Consider the following 14,326-nt stretch of genomic DNA (forward strand, 5'->3'; position numbering starts at 1 on the left):
CTGTGTGGAATTATGTCTGTCATCTCTGCCAGTGATGCACAGGGGTCTCTTTTGCTGTTCAGCTTCTTCTGGTAACTCGTTGAGTCCTTCTCTCTGGAAGGTGCCTGTTGATCTTTGTAGCCTTCTGATGTCCAGGGTTCCCTCTATGCTTGGATGCAGCCATGGGAGATAGGGTGCATTAGAAGCATTGCAGCTAGGCCTGTGGTTGAGCCAGTCAGTGGTTTTGTTTATTTTCTGAGCATTATGAAACTTGCAAGGCAGTGCCTTACTGGCTCACACGTTTTCCAACCACTGCTATTCAGCAACACCTTGAGTCCTAATTCTGCATGTCCCCCAGTTGTGCAGGCTGTCCATCTTCCCTCAAGGCTTCCAGGGCTCTTTGTGCCCACTAAAACCCATCTCTCTCTGAGCATTCTTTGCCTACTGCTTGGGGGAGTGTAAATGGGCCTATTTTTGATTCAGTCTAACTGTCCCCCCCCTTTTATCTCAGGGGCTTTATGAACTTGCTGGCCCTGCCTTAGTGACTAATGTGGGGGAACAAGCCTTCAGGCCTATGCTGTGGGGGTGGGGTAAAGGGTTGCAAACCTTACAGTTGCCAAGTCATCAGTTCAACAGATTTTCCTCCCCACCTCCCGGGCTCTATGTTCCCACTTGCGCAGTCTTTTCCCATAGCTTGGGTTCCACTCACCAAGCCGAATGAGCAGGAAGCCTCCATATGTGGCACCAGAGCCTGGGTGCTCCCCGATAGGAGTTGCAGGGTTTTGCTTGTCCTGTCTGTGGCGCTTTCTGATAGGAGTTCCCTTATGGGAACTGCCCAATTGCTGATTCTCCCTCAGTTATTTTCCTTCTAGTGAGTCCAGGATGTTCTCATTTGGATTGAAACTCAGTATGTAAATCTATAGTATGTTTTCAGTCCTAAATTCCTATGCAAGCCTGGACAGTGATCTCGGTGTCTTTACTCTGCTGCCATCTTGCTGTCTCTCCTGGAAGGGATTTTTAATGAGCTCCTTCATAATTGGGCTTCAGTGAGCAGACCCTGGCATTGTAGGAATGCAACCTTGGGCTGTCTTTTTTTGTTTGTTTGTTTTGTTTTAGTTTATTTTTGGAGTGATGTATAGCAGGAGAAAGAATGCTGGTTAGTAGCATCAGGACATGAAATGTAAGTACACTTGACTGTCACAGGTTCAGCAAAGCAACCTTTCTAAAGTTCTTCTGTGCTAAGTCTTACCAAGGAAGTGGGACTAAACAACTGAAAAATCATGTAAATCATATAGATATGTATGTATAGTCCTACCCCAAAGAATGGGGTAAATGCTTTGACCTTTGGTAAATGTTTTGAGCATGGGGATTACAACTGAGACGGAAAAAGGCACAAAGTGATGTAAAAATAAACTATTATATTATTTCTAAAAAGTTCTAGAATCATCTACACAGAGATATTAAGTGAAATCATGCTACTTGAGAGTATTTTCAATTGAACATGAAAGGATCTGAGTAAGTGAATGGGGTGGGAGGGCAGAAGAAATAAAGGATGGGCACAGTAAAAGGAAAGAGAGCAAGATGGATTTGAAGTACAGAAATCAGTGGATGGGGGAGGTGAACAAGTACGAGAAAGGGAGTGTTTGGTCAAGCATGAGTTTCCAGAAGATAGAAGGCGTGGATGCCAAGAAGTCAGGTGTGCAGAGGAGCAGAGTGGGGAGGTGTGGAAGCTGTATAATTGTGACAAGGCAAAGACAATGGGTGTGAACATATTTTAAATATGAAGAAAGCTGAAGAAGCTCTTGTTTTGATTTTCAGAGCAAGGAAGGCTCAGCATTTATTCTGAATTATAGACAAAGCATGAGCTGGGAACCAACTCTGTAAATAATATTTTACTTGCATTTGTAGGTATTTATAACTTACCTCCAATATGCATTGGATATATAGTTGGTGGTTTGATTATGAAGAAGTTCAAGATTACTGTCAAACAAGCTGCTCACATAGGATGCTGGTTTTCTTTAATTGAATATCTTCTGTATTTTTTAAGTTTTCTCATGGTTTGTGAAAATTCCTCAGTTGCTGGCATAACCACATCTTATGAAGGGTATGTTGCTTTCTATGGCCCTTATACTCTTTCATCAATTAAAACACATGTTTTCTCCAGTGATTATCTAAGATTAGTTCATTTGCTAGTAGCAGTTAGTGGCAGTAATTTATGGTCTTTATCGTTTCTCCATCTATCAGTCATAATCTAATACATCCAGATGCTAGGCTTATGAAAATGGTTAGGAATATATCACAGGGCTAGTAAGTTTATGATAATGGATATATATGTATGTATGTATGTATGTGTATGTGTGGTTGATTTTGTGATACTTGGAGATATTAAAGTGAACATCAAAAAAACTTTTAGGCTTTTTTATTCCCATAATGAGTTAAACTTTGGGGTTGAAAATTCACCTTTATATGTTTCCACAATGGGCTCAAATGTAGCATGACTGAATTCTAATACATGATATATAAATTAATGCATTTTATTTGTATAGTTATATCTAAATCATTGAATAGTTATAGATATGTATTTTGAGGGTTATTTGGGTTTATAAGAAGGTTTTGTATACTGATATGAATTTTAAAATTCATCCAAACATATTTGTATAATCAGTTAAAATGAAATGAGGACATTTTAAAATGCTCCCTTTATAACTATCAAAGAATATTAGACGAAAGTAATTTTAGATATAAAAAACCATAAAGTAATTTTACATACATTTATCGGAGTTAAGTCTTATAAACTCCATTAAGAATAGGTCTTCATTTTTGAGTTCTAATAATATCTGGGAAAGTTTTTGTATACAATTATGCTTGTTTAACGGTATTAATGCTTATTGACTATTTGCTTATCTGAGATAAATCATTGAAAAAGTAGATACTGAAGCATATATCTTTTATGCCTGAGCTACTTTGTCCAAGCCACAGTAATGGTGGGAAGATTTATGTTTCTATTTTGGATAAGGGAGGGAATATCACTAGAAGCTGAGGTGAAAAGAAGAAAAGGATAATGCTGTAATATTCCTTTAATATTTGTGACATTACTTTAAATTATTTCAGAATGCAACAAGATTTATATTCTATCCTTGATGACTGCAACATGAACTGCAACTGTCCCACTAAAATATGGGACCCTGTGTGTGGAGACAATGGGTTGTCATATATGTCAGCCTGTCTTGCTGGTTGTGCAACATCAGTTGGAACAGGAATAAACATGGTAACACATCTTACTGGTCTTTTTGCAGAACTTTTGTTTGATGCATCTCAATGGCACTCTCCAACTATGAACTGGGTCCACATTTGATAAAAGTCAAGTTATTTTGGAAAACCTGATTAGTGTTTTGTAAGACAAAAATAAGTTGCCTTCAATATGCCCATTTTAATTTTCCTTTAATGTTCTAGATGTTATTTAAATCTTTCACAGTTTCAGAGCATTGATCTTTAATTTCTTAAGTTACTTTTTTAAGATTTTTTTTTGTTTATGCACACAGAACTGGGGTACAGGCCAGAGGTGCAGGGGTGGTGAGAGGATTCACCAGAGACAGAGTGGGGAGCAGAACAGCTGACTATGAAATACAATGCTGAGGGGAGAAGCGGGCAAGTCAGGAGAGGTCTGCCATGCCATGTGGGTCACTTCTGGGGCCAGGGATCAAACTCATGCTGAAGTGGCTTATGCTTCTTAGTGCTGTGCTTTACTGCACTGTGCCTCCAGTGAGGACCCCTATTTCATTAAGTTTTTATCAGATAATTTGTTTGAAATATACTGGGACACATTTTGATCACTTAGATCAACTTGGAAGTTTTGATCTTTATGAGCCAACTATTTCTATGTGCACATATGCATGTGTGATCTGTGTTTTTGCATTCTCAGTACTTTGTAAGTAGATGGAATTAGGCATGTTGTCTTGCCTGAAAAATGTAATGCTACTTATGATGCATGAGTGATCACAGCAAAATATAAATTTTGGTTCCTTTTAAAACCTGAAAACATGATGACTCTGAAAGGGTTGCTCTTAACCTGTTTTTGGAGTAACATACATTTTAAGACAAAGCTTTGCCTATTTGTAAGAATCTAAATATTTTAACTGAGCATTCTGAAACAAATTTTGTTTGCCATACATAATGCTGTGACAACAGCAGTATGATTTTTTTTAAGTATTACTTTCAGATAGCTGACCTACTGCAAATTTATTTCATATATTTAGATATTCCATTTTTATAAACCTACTCTTCTATGTTTTGATTTCATGTCACAACCCTACGAGACACCATACAGATTTGAGACTAGAGGGAAAAGTATCCAACTTGATCCAATTCATTATATAGAAAATATTTGAGATTCTGTTAAAGATTTTTCTTCCTTATAGGATAACATACTGTCTCCTGGCAGGTGTTTCAAAATTGTAGCTGTATCCGAACATCAAGTAATTCATCAGCAGTCCTTGGGCTGTGTAGCAAAGGACATGGCTGTTCCATGATGCTCCAGTATTTTTTAATCTTGTCTGCAATCAGCAGCTTCATTTATTCTTTATCTGCCATACCGGGATACATGGTTCTCCTGAGGTACAAGAACTCTTTTCTTTATTAGATACCTTTTTTAATCACTTGTGAAGACAGCTTTTTCTAAGAAAGTGACTTGGAGTCATGACATTTAAGAAGTCAGGGTTGAAATGTGTCATTTATTAAGGTTTTTCCATGAAGCACTGTTGAATTTTACAAAGTTTAAAGTTACTATATAAATGTTGGTATTTTCCTCCCTCTCTCTCCTTTCTTATGTCTTTTTGTTTAAGACAAAAAAAGATAACATGTATGTCTAAGGGTAAACCATATGAAATAGGTTAAGTGTGATTGCCTGGCACTCATTTCCTATGGTTTAACTTATGGGAGAACAGTGTCCTAAGAAGCCCGTTCGCCAACTTATCTACAGGGCATTAGGCAAGTCACTGATGTTTCTGAGCTTCATTTTTCTTTAATATAAGATAGGCATAATAAGAAGTGTTCTTCTCCCTAACAAGGCTGTTGTGAGACATGAGGCATCTAAGAAAGGCTTTCTAAGCCTAAGACATTGCAGAACTGGGCTTCCAACTTAAACGTAATGAATACATGCTCTTTCAGTTCGGGCTTCTTCATGCCTATTAAAAAGAATCTTGCACACAGTTCACAACTTTCCTTGGAAAAAAAAAAGCAGCATAGTTAAACTAATCATGCCTTAGTTGAGAGCAAATTATCAAAAGCTGGATAACATTTTCCTAGCTTGATTTTCCTTTTTAATTTTTTCATTCCAGTCCCCACTTACTCTACACACCCACATTAATAAGACAGCATGTCCTTAAATATGTATTTGCCTTTGGAAAGTATCAAGACTGTGTGTGTGTTTATGTTCACATAGCAGGTGCTGTGAAGGTCTTGTATTGCTTGCTAAGGCACATGCACACATAAATTCACTAAGAACTCACACCAGCACTGCCTGGCAAATACCATTACCTACAGCTCCCATAACACTTAGAGCATCTAACTCTGAATGTGACTCTGCTAGTGAGTGAGAAGTGGAGATTTACTGATGTTTTATTATGTTAGTTCTAGATACAGTGAGTTTCAACATCTCTTCAAACTTTTTTCAAGTCATTTGGGTTTCCATTTCAAGATGCATATTCATTTTCCTTTGCGTTTTCTTTATTTTGATAATTATTCTTTAAATCATAGATACTAATGTAACATTGCTTACATTATACAATTATCTTTTCCTAGTATTTCACAGTACTTTTGATGAAATTCTAAATTTTGTTTTATTGAAGTTTTCTTATCTTAGTGCCCGAGTTTTGAGGAGACATTTAAAAAAAAAAGTTTTCCACAAAACAAATGACAAAAACAAACTTTTAGACTGAAAACAAAATAGTGTTTAAAAGAAGCAGGGGAGGCTAGGTAATTCACATAAAGGGGATTCATTATCTGATGGTGGATGGACACTAGACTCGTGGCCCTTATCATAAATAAGCATATATAGATTTGATTCACAAGGCTGGACACTTGAAATTTATATAATACTAAACATCAATTGAGTTTAACTTAAAAAAGGTGTTGTCAGAGCATAATGGGGGTATGAAGAGTGTCCGGGACTATGGTGGTGTCACGGGGTGAACTGGTGGTAGGAAGTCCATGGGATTACAACCAATATGAAAAAATGCACAAAATGAAGGATGTTAAAAAATAAAAAAAGTGGAAATAAAAAGAAATCTGAAAAAAAGGTGCTGTACCATATTTTCAATTTATAAAAATGATCCCCTAAATTTTATCCTACTAGATTTACAGCTTTACCCTTTACATTATAGTTCTTTAAACCACAGCAACTCTATCTTTATGTGGGAGGGAGCTAGTATTCTCTCTCTTTTTTTTTCATATAATAAACTCATTTTCCCATCATCAAGACCTAAAGAAAAGGTTTTTTCTCCACTGATTTGTGGTACTATCTTTCGAGTTATTATAAATTTTCATTCTATTCTGTTCTAAAGTTTTGACTGTTAGCATACCAGTACAATATTTAACTTATCATGTTGACATGACATGTTACATATAACCTATAGTATCTTTCTTACCCATACACCACTGCTATCTTTACTTTTCTTTTTTTCTTCCCTGTTCGTAAATGAATTTTGAATGAGTCTGTGTGGATTCCATAGAATGGAGAAAATCTAATCAAGATCAAATATTTGTGAACACAGAGTATCTTTTCATTTAAAAAAAAATTTTCCTTTGTCAATACTGTAAACACATACATGGTGCAATTGACAAGTATGAACACATATCCACATAAATGTTTATATATACTCATGCATACATATTAGAATATACATATTTTGTGATGCATCTCCATATTTTTGTGATGCAAATGGTGCTATTTTATGTAATGTTTTCTAATTGGTTAGAGTTTGTTTTAGAGAAATGCTGTGGTTATTTTTAAGTTTAATTTTTTAATCCAGCAGACTTTCCTATTTGTTCTAAACATTTATTTATCTAAATATTTACATATTTTTATATTTACTATGTAGAGATATATTAAATATGGAAAGCTTTTTCTCTTCACTTTCAGGTCTTACATATATGAGACTTAAAATTTTCTTACAGTATCAACTTGGACATCAAAAATGTATTAAACTGTAGCAATGATGTGCATATTCTTCTTCTTTTCTAATTTAATGGAAACCACATGAAAATTTTCCATTAAGTATGATACTTGCTGTATATCTTATTCTATTTTTATCTATAGTTTTGAATTTATAATTGTAAATAGTTATTAAACCTTATCAGTATATTTTTCTGCATCTATGAAAACATTTATAGTTTTTTTACTTAGTACTTTCAGTATAGTGAAGTAAGGTAATAGATATTTTTAGGCTGAACTGTGTTTGCATATTTGAGCAAAATTACACTTAGTGGATAATCAGGTCTTGGAAAACCAAGAATATTTTCTAATGCTCAGGTTGTAATTAAGATACACAGTTTTAAGAACTACATAATACTTAAATCTCTATTTTTATTTTATTTGTGAATTTACTTATATTTTAGGAGTATCAAGCCTGAAGAGAAGTCTCTTGGTGTGGGATTACATGCCTTTTCCACAAGAGTCTTTGGTAAAAACAGTTATTTTCCCTTAACATTCTTTTAAACTGTTATTAAATAATAAGTAAATGAAAACACTGTTCCAGAGCAACATTTTAACAAATAACCCTCCTGCTAGTAAGTCAGACTGGTCATTAATGAGAATGAAGTACAGGAGGTAGAGAAATACTGCTTACTTGAAATGGACTCATCTTATCATAATTGTATTTTTTTATCAATTAGAAGAGTGAAAAAGCAAATGAATGAGAAAATCACTTAAAATTTAATGTAAACTAACCCAAAATATTGCAGAAAGTATATAATAAATATAAAAAAATATTTACAGAAGGCAATATATTTCAATTTTTACCTTTTTGATGGGCTCTTCTTCTTCCTTTTAATTCTAGCTGGAATTCCTGCACCTATATATTTTGGAGCTTTAGTTGACTCCACATGTTTACATTGGGGAACCCTGAAATGTGGTGAATTGGGAGCATGCAGGATATATGATTCTACCAATTTCAGGTAAAGATAATTTTTTTTAAAAGAACTGCTTTCTAAGTATTTGCTGTTCATAATATGGTTCCATTTATTTAATGTTTTCTGTTAAGTTTCTAGACTACTTTTTGAAAATAGATACTGTACTGTATCTCCAAGCCTTAATTACATACTAGAAATTTCCTTCCTTAATTTTTTCAAAGTACTCAACAAATACAAGTATGAATAACTTGCTTAGCCACCTTTCATAATTTTTTTGGTGCAGTTGGCTACAATCCGTTCACTACTGTAGATGATGGCTGTGTATGAGCTGCCCATCTATTTTATCTACATCATCACCATCTTATTACCCTGACTCTTTTCCTCCTTTCACCAGGTATCTCAGCTCTTTAAAATGGTATTTGTTCTCCCTCATTAAATTCTATTAACACAACATTGTTTTTTAAATATTATTTTTTTGTTAATATATATGTGAGTTTGAGAACTAATATACTATTAACCTAAAAAAAATTTCCCTTTTTCCCTTTTTTTAGTGTCCTTTTTCATTGGGGGAACTGAATTTTGTTTAAATTTTTATTAAGTTCTCCTTAAGGAGCAGTAAGAAAACACCTCATTCATTAAAAAAAAATCTAGCATTGTTTAGAACATTCAAAGGTATTACTTGATCAGTAAAAGTCAAGAACTATGAAAAGAGAAGACAGCATGAGATTGATGTAGCCATCAGTATTCCCCATGGGTAACATAAGGCAAACTCAGGTACTCACTGTGCATGCACTAGGTTTATTTCACAGCTGAAGGACTCCAAAAATCACTAGTGTATATTCACCTCATCCTGCCACTTGAAATCCTGTTGATAGATAGCACCTTAAGTTAAATGATATTTGTGACAAAATAATCCTATTTTGTACTACCCTCTGGCAGTCAGATGAATGAGGGTAGCTGATGAAGTATAGTCATGAGGAAATTTTATAGATACTAATAGAGTGTAGAAACAAGAGTCAGCTATTGCTGGTAGGCAAATCTTGCGTACCTTGAATTTCTACATACTTTATTAGCACAAGCTTTTTTTCTGGAATATCTTTTCAAGGATGTTTAAATAGCACATGACCTTGAAAGATATACGCTGTGTTTACCTCTGGGATAGAATGTATAGTGCAGAATGGACAAAGGCTGGTAGATGTACTGAACCTCATTTGCAAGACTGGGATCTCCTAAACTCGGGATTTCTATCTGTGACTTAAACCCACTGAGTCAAACATCCACATGAATCTCCTTCAGTGACACCTCTATGAGACTTGGAGTAAAGGAAAGCCAATGACAATAAAAAATGAGAAAATAAACAATACAAAATAAATTGAAAAATCAAATGGTGCTGGGTAAACTACACACACACACAGCGCACACACACACAAACTCATGCTGGATTAAAGACTTTAATGTAAGACAGGAAATCATAATGTATATCTAAGAAAGGTAAAGCACTCCATAGCATTGTCTTCAATGATGTGTTCGGGGACTTAACACTAATAAGAAGGAAAATAAAACCAAAATAAACAAAAACATTATATAAAATATAAACACCTTTTGCACAGTGAAACATACTACTGCTAAAATGAAAAGACATCCTAGTGAATGGACAAAATATTTCACATCATGCATCCAAAAAGGGGCTGATATCCAAAAAAAAGACTTATTACCTCAACAAAAAGAAAACAAAGATTTTATTTAAAAAAAGGCAGGAGAACGAAATAGACCTTTCTCCAGAATACATGCAGATGCTCATAGGAACATGAAAAACTGTTCAATAAACCTTGTTTGCTATCAGGAAAATGCAAATCAAAACCATAATTAGACATCTCCTCACACGTGTAAGAATGACCTGTATCAAAAAGGAAAAAAACCCAAGTGTTGATGAGGATATGGAGAAAAAAGAGCCTCTTTACACTGTTGATGGGAATGGAGACTGGTGTAACCTCTAAAGAAACAGTATGGAGGTTCTCAAAATACAAAAAAATGATCTGTCACATGATCCAGCAATTCCACTCCTTCACATCTATTGGAAGAATACAAAAACACTAATTTTGAAGGGATATATGCACTCCTTTGTTCACTGGAGTACCAAGTTGTGGACTCAACCTAAGTGTGAAAGCCACATGAGTGAATTAAGAAGATGTGGTATATAAATAATAGAATACCACTCAGCTATAAAAAGGTTCTTATCATTTTTAAAAAAGATTTGTTTATGCATACAGAACTGGGGTACAGGCCAGAGGTGTAGGGGCGATGAGAGGATCCACCAGAGACAGAGTGGGGAGCAGAACAGGCCAATCACAAAATACACTGCTGAGAGGAGCAGTGAGTGAGACAGAAGTCTGCTGCGTCATGTGGGTCACCTCTCTGGATGGGGATCAAACTCATGCTGAAGAGGCTATGGCTACTTTATAGTGCTACACTTTAACCTGTTGCACCACCAGGAAGGGCCTGATTCTTGCCATTTGTGACAGGATGATGGAACTGGAGGGGATGATGCTAAGTGAAGTAAGTCGGAAGAAGACAGACAAAAGCTAGATGATTTCACTCATATGTGGAATAGAGAGAATTGAAAGAAAGGAATGATAAAACTAAGCAAAAAAAAACCCCTAGAAATAAAGCTACAAGAAGAGATGGCAACAAAGCAGAGAGGAGAGTCCATGGTCTATAGTGGATGGGTGATTTGGTATCAGGTGAGGGCAATGACATACATCTGAGGAAGTGTGAATCTATTCTAAATCATATAGTGTTGTAAACCAGTAGTAGCTCATTTTTTTTTTTTTTAAGATTTATTTATTTATACAAACTGAACTGGAGTACAGGCCAGAGGCTCAGGGGTGGTGAAAGGCTTCACGGGAGACAGAGTGGGGAGCAGAACAGGCAATCTACAAAGTACACTGCTGAGGGGAGCAGCGGGAAGGTCAGGAGAGGTCTGCCACGCCATGTGGTCACCTCCAGGGCGGGCAGGAATCGAACTCATGTGGAAGTGGCTTTAGCTTCTCAGTGCAGTGCTTTAACCGACTGCACCACAAGGGAGGGCTAGTAGCTCAATTTTTAAAAAAAATCCAATGTGTGGATACCATGTAACCTGTGCTTTCTGTCTATAATTCAGTGAAATTAGAAATATATGATAAAATTTGCAAGAAGCCATATTTGGAGTTATTCAAGGGTTAAAGAAAAATTATAATAAAAATAATTAACTAAAACTCTGTATTAATGAAAGCACTCAGTAGGGAAGCATGTGGGTTCAGGCCAAACCAGTACTCAAAGGGATAGGTAGAGCTTTAAAGGTATCTATTTTTATCATAAAAGTTGGTGAGCCCAGGATTTAGAAAAAGGACAATGAGGTAATTTTAAATAAAGTTGAACAACCTAATGATATTATGTAACATATTGATGCACATGTCTAGATTTCAAGACTATATAAATACTATCCTTAACATCCAGTTTCATGAGATAGAAGTTGAACAGAAACATAAAGAAATGAATGCAAAGGTTGTAAACCTAAGAATTAGAGTTTTGGGGAGATCAGCCTCCAAAGGGAAAATAAAGTACTTCTAAGAAGCCATGAGACCAGATACCTGTTCAGTGCTTTTATACCAGTGATGGGATACAATAGCTTTAGACTGGATTAAGCAAAGCACCTCAAAATTTCACCACTATCCATAACAGATTTGACTTTATTTGGAAATAAGTTCTTTATTAGTGGAATTAAATTAAGATCAGGTTATACTGGATTAGTGTGTCCCCTCAAGAAGCCATGTGACAGAGGAAGAGACTGCTAGAATCATCCACAATCCATGGAACTCTGTGAGTTGTAGGGATTCCCAGTAGATGGGAAGAGAAAAGCAGGGAGGATTCTTTCTTGGGGCCTGCAGAAGAAGCAGGGACTTGTCAACATCTTAACTTCAGACTTCTAGCCTTGGGAACTGTGAGAGACTAATTATGTTTTACTGTGTTACAGTTTCCTAGGAAATGAATAAAAACCTCATCGTGAAAGGACATTAAAACAAAACAAAACACATTATTTACATGTTACTAAGAAGGGGTAACTAGACTGAACTATCTGTTCCCTTCTTCTGTGATTATTCCTATTATCACTATGAAAAATCACCCTTCTCAGAACTAGGTCTGCCCTAAGGAACCATAGATTGGGAAAAGCAAATGCAAAATGAACAGACATGAAGATATAAAGACTGACAGAGCAAGAGAAGCAAACCACTACTCACAAAACACCAAAAAGAGCTTCCAAATGAAAATTAAAAAAACATATGAACAAATTTGATGGTTAAAATGATAAATTCATCAACTTTCAGTTGAAACATGACTTTGTTCCAGATTAAATTTAATGTAAGAGTCTCAATACTATCAATACAAAAGGAAAATTCTTAAAAAAAAGGAAAGAAAATTCTTGTTTTACAGCTATATGCCAAAAAACATTATTATGATATTTACATATTCATAATTGAAACTTGGAAGAAAATCAGAAGAGAGGAATTTCCTTCCCCTGATTAAGATCACCTAGAAATAAAACATGAGTAAATATTATTAGTTAATGGTTATTTTTTGGAAATATTCTTGTTGAATCCTATAATCATAGTCAGTATTAAGGAATATCGGCATAAAAAGGTTAAATGAAAACAGTAACAGGAGATTAGAGAAAAGAAAGCAAATTTGGTTTTCTGAACAAAAAAATTCCCAAAAAACATTTTAATAAACATTAGAATAAATTACACAAAACATTTTAATAAACAGAATAAATTAAACAAATTTGCTAATATAAAACTGACAGACAAAAACCTGAGCTGCTCTCATCCTTCAGGGAATAACATATCAACAATGAAAGATATGTGAAGCTAGTTTTCTCTTACCATGTAAGATTTATTATGTATTAATATTTTATTTTTGATAGACATATCTACCTTGGACTGCCAGCAGGGCTAAGAGCATCAAGCTATATTCCAGCCTTTTTGGTCCTTTTTTTATTGAGGAAGTATCAGCTGCCTGGTGAAAATGCCTCTTCGGGAACTGTGCTGACGGAGACAAAGGTTACAGGGAAGGAAAATGAGTGCAAAGATACACACCAAAATGCCAAAGATTTGAATGATGGCGAGTTGAAAACTAAACTGTAATGTCCTGTTATGCCATGCTTTCCAGAAGTGGAGAATACACTGCAACTTAATTGTTTCTAAAATCAATAGAGGTACTGCAGGTAACTTTACCTTTTCTTTATGAATTTCAATTTTTTTTTTTACTCAAGTGTTTAAAAGAATATTCACTGATGATATTTTTGAAGCATCCATGGAACTTGAGATTTCCCTCAGAGGGACATTTATAGCAATCTTCATGACAGCATATTAGAACAAATTTAATTTTATGTTAAACAGCAGTTTCTCTTTTAACACATGCAAATAAGGGCTTTATTCCCTGCAACTGCTTTTCCACATGATTTTAAATGTTTCCTGTTATGAAAATCTATTTAAGCCCATTAAATTTTTGCTTTGAATTGTGGGTTATTTAAACTGAAATTCTCAGACTGCTTGAATATTTAAGAATTTTATCACAATTTATCACTTCCCTGTGAAAACAGCTAAGTTGTCACGTTCCATTTAGGAATTGTTCTTTAGCTCTTTCGAGTCATTCCAGACATGGCTCTTAAGATAAAACACTAATTACTGTGCCATCACTTGCCTTCACTTCATCCTGTTTTATTACTGACATCAATATTTGCTCGTTATGTTCAGAGTACTAACAAAATTTATCAGGTTATTAAAAATCATGTAGCAAAGACTGTTGGAATATTTTTTAAGCAATTCAAACCTGACAACTAAATTCTCTATAAAAACAAGTGTCTGAGTCAAAGGACAAAAGGATCATATTAGAAAAACACTAGACCGTAAGGTGGCTTGGAGTGTCAAATATCACCCAAAGGAATTTTCCCAGATTCCAGAGACCTGCTTAGGTCAGTGTTTATGCCACTATAGTATCCCAAATTGGAAGACAACCACTTGAAGAACAAAGTTTTTAAAAAGTAACTCCTGTTAAGAAGTTAGTTTAACAAAATTCAACATGCAGGTTTAAAACAGAATCTACTCATTATTTTGTAATTTAAGAATAAAATAAGAAATGAAGGATTTCAAGAGGCCTTCTGGATGCTGATGGGTTTCTTTCA

At 35.0% G+C, this 14,326-nt stretch overlaps 1 protein-coding gene across 1 annotated transcript in view; it reads left to right on the forward strand.

Moving 5' to 3' along the window:
• The window catches only part of SLCO1A2 (solute carrier organic anion transporter family, member 1A2), a 38,771-nt gene extending 25,485 nt beyond the window's left edge, over positions 1-13,286 (forward strand). The window contains exons 9-14 of the mRNA XM_004693228.1: positions 1,888-2,083; positions 3,091-3,247; positions 4,421-4,593; positions 7,594-7,658; positions 8,034-8,151; positions 13,067-13,286. Coding sequence (XP_004693285.1) covers positions 1,888-2,083; positions 3,091-3,247; positions 4,421-4,593; positions 7,594-7,658; positions 8,034-8,151; positions 13,067-13,286 — 929 coding nt within the window. The remainder of the gene's footprint in view (positions 1-1,887; positions 2,084-3,090; positions 3,248-4,420; positions 4,594-7,593; positions 7,659-8,033; positions 8,152-13,066) is intronic.
• Positions 13,287-14,326: the final 1,040 nt, after the last annotated feature.

This window comes from Condylura cristata, unplaced genomic scaffold (genome assembly GCF_000260355.1).
Source record: "Condylura cristata isolate star-nosed mole 26May11 unplaced genomic scaffold, ConCri1.0 scaffold00036, whole genome shotgun sequence".
Classification (NCBI taxonomy): Eukaryota; Metazoa; Chordata; class Mammalia; order Eulipotyphla; family Talpidae; genus Condylura; species Condylura cristata.